Source organism: Cibotium barometz, chromosome 15 (genome assembly GCF_041138505.1).
Source record: "Cibotium barometz isolate CiBa-2024 chromosome 15, ASM4113850v1, whole genome shotgun sequence".
Classification (NCBI taxonomy): domain Eukaryota; kingdom Viridiplantae; phylum Streptophyta; class Polypodiopsida; order Cyatheales; family Cibotiaceae; genus Cibotium; species Cibotium barometz.
Genome location: NC_141060.1, coordinates 5,707,224 through 5,716,321, shown reverse-complemented (window position 1 = coordinate 5,716,321; position 9,098 = coordinate 5,707,224). Strand labels below are relative to the sequence as shown.

Genomic DNA, 9,098 nt, shown 5'->3' with positions numbered 1-9,098 from the left:
GTCAGGTAAAAGCTCTGTCAACGGAGTCGAGTAGCAATCGCACAAGGTTCCATCTGACGAAGTTACTAACGGACGTTTTTCTAATGCACGTTTTTGCATGAGCTGATGGGAAGTGGCCAATACAGCAGCAATAACTTGCAAGTGGGTTGGAACTAGCTAGAGTGTTAAATGCACGCCCAACCGTGGGAGAATCGCTGCCCACCGCGCACGAAGGAGCCGCTACCGCCTGTCTCTCACCATCCTCCGCAAGCTAAGGAGTCACCGCTGCGGCAGCCATCTTTGAAACAGTGAGCACCAGCTTCAACACCGCCACCAATGCGGTAGTCTATGATGCTGCGGACGGCCAGCCCTGCATGCATGGCGACAGTGACTCCTGTTCTCAACAGCTTCTCGATGCCACTCGCGCCGCTTCCGGGATCCACCGGTTCGCGTGGCCATAGCTTGGTGGGCACCTCTCTCCCGCGAAGACCTCAACGTGGTGAGCTTATCGAGCACACCCAGCTACATGGCTTCGACACCCTACCTGTCTTGGCTGGTGGCCTCCTACGTGACTAGCTACAAGGGAAAGTATCCGCGTACTTGCAGGCGTTGCCAGCCATCACCTCCCTCCTGCTCATACTAATGATTTTTTATTTATGCTCCGATTACAACATCTAGCGGACGTGTTCGAGTATCCAAGGCAGCTAGGCCAGCCAGGTTTGATCCCGCGCGCTCAAAGGGTATGGATCCATGCAGCTATTGTTGCCTAACGAGCTGAAATTAAGCACTAAATCAGGCCAATTTTGTCGAAGCAACAATTATATTATACCAATAATTTTTTGGAAACTTCAAGTGTGGAAAGCAAAAGCATTATCCATGATGATGATGCAGACGGATTATTGGAGAGCCTATGATTTAGTGGTGCTATTTGTTGTTTAAAATTTTAAAATGTTTACATTCAGCACATCATTTCGTTAAAGTTCAAAGCACAACCACTCTATGTGAATTGTTGGAAGAATTTTGAGCACTTCAATATGGGGCACCCTGCCGATTACATATGTAAAATACTGTGAGAGCTTTACAGAAGGGGTTTTTAGAGACAAACAACGTGTACACAATAAAGGATTTTCGTATTCAAAATAAAGAATGTGTTGTTTAATTAAGAACATAAGATAAGAGCACATGAGAGAGGGAGAGAGAGAGAGAAGTTTAATAAGAATTGATTGAGAGATTATGGACATTAGCTGCTCCCAATAGATAATCTTTGCTCCCAACATAAGGCTGATTAAGCTGCAGGTTGCACAAATTAGAGGTATAACTGATGGCATATGTTGATCAACTTTTCTAGATGAGAATGCAAAATGGCCACGATCGTCTCGACAACTCAAATCATTAGAAGCCAACTTTATTAGTCTTATTAATCATTACCACATCTCCATGGCGTGCTTGGATGCAAGGCATGACGATACGCTAAGCTTACACACTTCAGATGTGATTGCTAGCTACAAAATTCTAGCTACATGTTGAGGAGCATCGCATCGTAGCGACACCTTGGGTCTTTGCTTGACAAGAGAAGTACATACATCAAACATCTCATGCAGGCTATACTTGTCATTAGTGCTTCATTTGTCACTTCAATCTTGCCATTAATTTCTTCATTAGGTGGTGATAATACAAATAACTAACTGCACCTCCTTCAATGGTTCCACTAGTCCTTTATCATTGGCATCATAAGATTTATTTCTAAGCTCACAAGGAACTGCAGAGCTAGGCCAATTGTAATGAAGAACGGCTATGGCGAGAATGAGAAAGTCTATGTGGAGGGGTAGTCTACTGCACGAGGGAATGTTCCCCCCCACCTCAAACATCTCATGCAGGCTATATTGGTCATTAGTGCTTCATTTGTCACTTCAATCTTGCCAATGTGCCATTAATTTCTTGATTAGGTGGTGATAATACAAATAACTAACTGCACCTCCTTCAATGGTTCCACTAATCCTTTTAACTTTATCATTGGCATCATAAGATTTATTTCTAAGCTCACAAGGAACTGCAAAGCTAGGCCAATTGTAATGAAGAACGGCTATCGCGAGAACGAGAAAGTCTATGTGGAGGGGTAGTCTACTGCACGAGGGAATGTTCCCCCCACCTCAATGCCATGATGGCTATGGAATCTGGATGCCAGCTGCAGTGGGAAAGGCATGGTGTGTATAAATGTTTGGGTAGACACATCAGACGAGATGCACGGGCGCCAACTCCTCACATGCAAATCGAACTTAGGGCGGGTTCACATTGGAGCGGCGGAAAACATACTCTCAAACACACTTTTCCAGGTGGAACTCTTACAAAATGCACACTTCCGCCGTCCAAGTGTTCACATAGGGAGGGGGAAGTAAAAGGGAGCCTGACTTCTTCCGCCGCCCACTGTGAACACTGGGGGGCGGCGGAAGAAAGAGTAAACACCATACCAAAAACCATAGAACAAAGCTATATTATGTCCACAAAGCATAGGGCGGGTTCACATTGGAGCAGCGGAAAACATACTCTCAAACACACTTTTCCAGGTGGTACTCTTACAAAATGCACACTTCCGCCGTCCAAGTGTTCACATAGGGAGGGGGAAGTAAAAGGGAGCCTGACTTCTTCCGCCGCCCACTGTGAACACTGGGGGGCGGCGGAAGAAAGAGTAAACACCATACCAAAAACCATAGAACAAAGCTATATTATGTCCACAAAGCATAGTGTAAATACAAAAATACAGAAGCCACACTACAAACCACAATAAGCCAGACAAAAGACATGTATTACAAAGGATTAATCGGAGTTGGTAGGTGACTCCAGCTCCTCTAAAGCCGCCCTTCCAAAAACTTGTAGGACATTCATCCTTGCTTGCTCTCTATACATTGTTCGGGCAAGACTATCTCGCCGCTCCGAGCCAACTCCAAGGTCACTCGCACCCCCTTCATTGCCTCCTTGAGCGCGCTCCATTGCATCCTCTATGTCAACTTCACGTATTGCTTGAAGCTCCCTCATGGAGGTAGCTATTGCTCTTCGATCCTCTTCTACACGTCCAGAGCATGCTGCCAATTCTGCTTCCGCCTCACGTACCCACTCCATATCAAAAGACTCTCCATGTTGGATACAAATGTTGTGTAGCACAAGACAAGCCGCAACAAGATCTGGGACATGACGTAGATTCATGTCACATCTTTTTAGCAAGATGCGAAACCTTGCCTTGAGCATACCAAACGCTCTCTCAACTGGCATCCTTGTGCTCGATTGAATGAAATTCCAATGGTACTTTAGACGTGTCAACCCTTCCTTGCATCCTTTGAAAGGCACTAACATGTATGGCCGTGCGGGGTAAGCACAGTCGCCAACCAAACAATAGTTACCCAGCTCGCCCCTTGCACATGCTTGCCCTATATCACTTCTGGAGAAGTTCAAGGAGTCATGCGCTGATCCGGCCCAACCGACATCATAATTCCATACTGAGCAATTGGCGGCTACTGTTAGTTGTAGCAAAATAGAGTGGAACCCTTTCCGATTGAAGTAGTCAACATGGTTGTCACGGGGTGCAATGATGGGGATGTGAGAACCATCTATCGCACCAACGACGTAGGGAATTCCCCTAAGTGCCTCAAACTCTCGTGCTAAAGTTGCTAGCCGAGATCTTGAAGGCCATCTTATGTACATATTCCGGAGACCCGATTTCACAATTGCCTTGGAAAATGCAAGGATTATTTCACAACATGTGCTCTTAGCGCAACCATAGGTGTCACCAAGGCCCAGTAGTCCATCTCCTGTAGCAAGTCTGCTTAGAGCAATGGCTACCCTATCTTGAATAGACACAGGCGCACGAAAGTTTGTGGTTTTCTTTTGCATGAATGGTGCTAGACTCCCACAAAGGTAATGAAAGGTTTCTTTGCTAACCCTAAGACGCCGCTTGAACATGGTAGCACTATAAGCACTTAGGAGATAGCATTTTACAAAGCCTTGAGGCCGTGGATATGCCCACGCTTGTCTGTGTTCATGACCCCTCCTACGGTTCGCAATCTTCCTCAACCTCACAGATCGTGCCATGCATTCGGTAACATGCAACCAAGTCTGCACTATGCACTCATCATTGTGCATGCTTGGTTCTTTAAGCAATTCATAGATCGCTATAGAACACAACCACGCACAATAGAGTGCAATGTCTTTGGACATGCCCATTGTCACCTGCAAATCCAAAACAAGTTGATACATATTAAATTCTCAGCTTAACATGCTTCTTAGGAGCTTAGAAACATTCATAAATCCATACAACGCATAGGAACAAAGCAACGTCGAGATCCCAAACTTTATAAACTCATACAATAATAATAACAAGAATTTCCTCCGCCAAGGCTACTTGTTGCCCCCCCTTCCTTCCTTAAGGAATTCACTCATTGTGGCATGCAATCCTGCCAATATCTTCAGTCGCTCCCTCTCCAAGGCAACATTTTGGCTAGAGGTCTCCTTGAGATGGTCCAATAGATGTTTCCCAGTATCGGCCATTGTGGCCAAAGATTCCTCATACTTGGGAGTCACTCGACGACTTGAGGACATGGGTGCTTGTGGCTTCTCGTCATCTAGTGCTATAGTTACTTCATCCTTGTCACCGCCGGGGAAAGTAGCATCATCCATTGTTGATGAAGAAGCGTGGCTAAGAGGAGTGACCGTGGCTCTATCGTGGTAATACTCATCCACCACATCGAACCATTTACATGTGTGCCTCCTGTCATTGCCAGATACCGAGTTGTGAGCTTTGTCCACTCTATATTTTGCTAGCACCGCTTGCCACTTCTTGCGACAATTTTCACTATCCTTATTGAAATCAGGGTAAATGCCGGCTAGCTTTGTGGCCACCTTTGCCCACAAGTTGACCCCTTGTTTCCCAGGATTGTTGAACTCCTCACTCATGCCCCCCCTGACATGAATGAGTTGGTCAACCCAAAATTCTTGCCACTTGCTTTTCTTATTGTCGTTGTCGTCATCTTCCCCCAAGTCCACCACCACCTTCTTTTTGGAGTTCCTGGGTTTCTTTGGCGCAGGTTGGGTCTCTAACACAATCTCCTCATCGCTAGGCTCCTTCCTCATGCCACGAACTCGCTTTGGTTGAGAAGATAAAGGGGAGTTATTGAGTGAGTTGGGTGATGGTTGGCTTCCTAGGGAATTGGGAATGGAACCCATGTTTGGGATACCTAGGGGGGATGATCGATTAGGAGGTTGCGCTACCATAGGTGAATGGGGGGGGCGAAACATGAAGGGAGAGTTTGGAGAAAAGGAAGGAGAATTGAGCATGGCTTGGAAGCCATGAGGTGGCACATGAAAAGGAGGAGGGGGAAATGAATAGAAATTAGAGTGCGGGAGAGAAGTTTGGGAGAAAATAGGATCATCGTCGCCTCGTTGTTGCGATGAATCAATTTCATGGCTCGTGTTGGAATCCATAGTACCTACATCAAACACGAAGAGAATATTAGCACCACATAAAATAAAAACACATATATAAGTCATGATAATGGAAATGCGGTTTGTGAGGGGTCACCTTATGCGCTCGCTTCACGTTGCCTCCCGCCCTTTTCGCACACCCCTAAAAGAAAAACAAAAGCACACAATGTCAAAGGCATGGCAAGTGTACCACAAAAACATTAAAAGAAAGGTAAATGGGTGGATAAAAAGAAAGCATGATTGAAGTGCATGTAAAAGCACCTTGGAGAATGGAAATTGTGAAGCTTATTATGTTCTCTAGAAATTCTAGAGAGTACAAAATCTCACCCTAGACCCTTTAATTTATAGGAAATTGAAGGGTGTTGGGGGGGGAGGGACGTTGGAAAATGGACCCGTTGGGAAAAAGGCCGTTGGGAAAATCATCCGTTGGGAATGCTGGAATCCGTTTTTGGAAATGTTGCAGGCTGGAAGCCGTTTTGGGCGAGGGGGGGGGGTCGGCACATTATCAACCCAACGGGTCCATGACGTGGCAAGGGGGGGGGGTGGATTTCCACCGCCCGCTGTGAACGCAGAGTGCCATGGGGCACTCTGCGATTGCACGGCAGGAAGGCGGCAGCTTGGCTGCCGCCTTATCTGAACCCACCCATAGTGTAACTACAAAAATAAAGAAGCCACACTACAAACCACAATAAGCCAGACAAAAGACTTGTATTACAAAGGCTTAATCGGAGTTGGTAGGTGAGTCCAGCTCCTCTAAAGCCGCCCTTCCAAAAACTTGTAGGACATTCATCCTTGCTTGCTCTCTATACATTGTTCGGGCAAGACTATCTCGCCGCTCCGAGCCAACTCCAAGGTCACTCGCACCCCCTTCATTGCCTCCTTGAGCGCGCTCCATTGCATCCTCTATGTCAACTTCACGTATTGCTTGAAGCTCCCTCATGGAGGTAGCTATTGCTCTTCGATCCTCTTCTACACGTCCAGAGCATGCTGACAATTCTGCTTCCGCCTCACGTACCCACTCCATATCAAAAGACTCTCCATGTTGGATACAAATGTTGTGTAGCACAAGACAAGCCACAACAAGATCTGGGACATGACGTAGATTCATGTCACATCTTTTTAGCAAGATGCGAAACCTTGCCTTGAGCATACCAAACGCTCTCTCAACTGGCATCCTTGTGCTCGATTGAATGAAATTCCAATGGTACTTTAGACGTGTCAACCCTTCCTTGCATCCTTTGAAAGGCACTAACATGTATGGCCGTGCGGGGTAAGGACAGTCGCCAACCAAACAATAGTTACCCAGCTCGCCCCTTGCACATGCTTGCCCTATATCACTTCTGGAGAAGTTCAAGGAGTCATGCGCTGATCCGGCCCAACCGACATCATAATTCCATACTGAGCAATTGGCGGCTACTGTTAGTTGTAGCAAAATAGAGTGGAACCCTTTCCGATTGAAGTAGTCAACATGGTTGTCACGGGGTGCAATGATGGGGATGTGAGAACCATCTATCGCACCAACGACGTAGGGAATTCCCCTAAGTGCCTCAAACTCTCGTGCTAAAGTTGCTAGCCGAGATCTTGAAGGCCATCTTATGTACATATTCCAGAGACCCGATTTCACAATTGCCTTGGAAAATGCAAGGATTATTTCACAACATGTGCTCTTAGCGCAACCATAGGTGTCACCAAGGCCCAGTAGTCCATCTCCTGTAGCAAGTCTGCTTAGAGCAATGGCTACCCTATCTTGAATAGACACAGGCGCACGGAAGTTTGTGGTTTTCTTTTGCATGAATGGTGCTAAACTCCCACAAAGGTAATGAAAGGTTTCTTTGCTAACCCTAAGACGCCGCTTGAACATGGTAGCACTATAAGCACTTAGGAGATAGCATTTTACAAAGCCTTGAGGCCGTGGATATGCCCACGCTTGTCTGTGTTCATGACCCCTCCTACGGTTCGCAATCTTCCTCAACCTCACAGATCGTGCCATGCATTCGGTAACATGCAACCAAGTCTGCACTATGCACTCATCATTGTGCATGCTTGGTTCTTTAAGCAATTCATAGATCGCTATAGAACACAACCACGCACAATAGAGTGCAATGTCTTTGGACATGCCCATTGTCACCTGCAAATCCAAAACAAGTTGATACATATTAAATTCTCAGCTTAACATGCTTCTTAGGAGCTTAGAAACATTCATAAATCCATACAACGCATAGGAACAAAGCAACGTCGAGATCCCAAACTTTATAAACTCATACAATAATAATAACAAGAATTTCCTCCGCCAAGGCTACTTGTTGCCCCCCCTTCCTTCCTTAAGGAATTCACTCATTGTGGCATGCAATCCTGCCAATATCTTCAGTCGCTCCCTCTCCAAGGCAACATTTTGGCTAGAGGTCTCCTTGAGATGGTCCAATAGATGTTTCCCAGTATCGGCCATTGTGGCCAAAGATTCCTCATACTTGGGAGTCACTCGACGACTTGAGGACATGGGTGCTTGTGGCTTCTCGTCATCTAGTGCTATAGTTACTTCATCCTTGTCACCGCCGGGGAAAGTAGCATCATCCATTATTGATGAAGAAGCGTGGCTAAGAGGAGTGACCGTGGCTCTATCGTGGTAATACTCATCCACCACATCAAACCATTTACATGTGTGCCTCCTGTCATTGCCAGATACCGAGTTGTGAGCTTTGTCCACTCTATATTTTGCTAGCACCGCTTGCCACTTCTTGCGACAACATCCACTATCCTTATTGAAATCAGGGTAAATGCCGGCTAGCTTTGTGGCCACCTTTGCCCACAAGTTGACCCCTTGTTTCCCAGGATTGTTGAACTCCTCACTCATGCCCCCCCTGACATGAATGAGTTGGTCAACCCAAAATTCTTGCCACTTGCTTTTCTTATTGTCGTTGTCGTCATCTTCCCCCAAGTCCACCACCACCTTCTTTTTGGAGTTCCTAAGTTTCTTTGGCGCAGGTTGGGTCTCTAACACAATCTCCTCATCGCTAGGCTCCTTCCTCATGCCACGAACTCGCTTTGGTTGAGAAGATAAAGGGGGGTTATTGAGTGAGTTGGGTGATGGTTGGCTTCCTAGGGAATTAGGAATGGAACCCATGTTTGGGATACCTAGGGGGGATGATCGATTAGGAGGTTGCGCTACCATAGGTGAATGGGGGGGGCGAAACATGAAGGGAGAGTTTGGAGAAAAGGAAGGAGAATTGAGCATGGCTTGGAAGCCATGAGGTGGCACATGAAAAGGAGGAGGGGGAAATGAATAGAAATTAGAGTGCGGGAGAGAAGTTTGGGAGAAAATAGGATCATCGTCGCCTCGTTGTTGCGATGAATCAAATTCATGGCTCGTGTTGGAATCCATAGTACCTACATCAAACACGAAGAGAATATTAGCACCACATAAATTAAAAACACATACATAAGTCATGATAATGGAAATGCGGTTTGTGAGGGGTCACCTTATGCGCTCACTTCACGTTGCCTCCCGCCCTTTTCGCACACCCCTAAAAGAAAAACAAAAGCACACAATGTCAAAGGCATGGCAAGTGTACCACAAAAACATTAAAAGAAAGGTAAATGGGTGGATAAAAAGAAAGCATGATTGAAGTGCATGTAAAAGCACCTTGGAG

General features: G+C 46.2%; 1 protein-coding gene across 1 annotated transcript; it reads right to left on the bottom strand.

Moving 5' to 3' along the window:
* Positions 1-2,793: 2,793 nt before the first annotated feature.
* LOC147630888 (uncharacterized) lies at positions 2,794-5,720 on the bottom strand. The gene is made up of 3 exons (XM_086809944.1): positions 5,549-5,720; positions 4,728-5,456; positions 2,794-3,872 (listed from the first exon to the last, which is right to left on the bottom strand). Exons 2-3 carry the CDS (start codon positions 5,449-5,451, stop codon positions 2,794-2,796), a joined length of 1,803 nt encoding a protein of 600 aa, XP_086666070.1. The 5' UTR covers positions 5,452-5,456; positions 5,549-5,720.
* Between the last annotated feature and the right edge of the window lie 3,378 nt (positions 5,721-9,098).

What these genes read in the sequence shown, in the direction of transcription:
- LOC147630888 (XM_086809944.1), bottom strand. Translation starts at nt 5,451, where the DNA reads ATGGATTCCAACACGAGCCATGAAATTGATTCATCGCAACAACGAGGC. An exon ending in CAATGACAGGAGGCACACAT is followed by an intron (nt 3,873 to 4,727) that starts GTAAATGGTTCG and finishes GTGGGAGTCTAG; the next exon opens with CACCATTCATGCAAAAGAAA.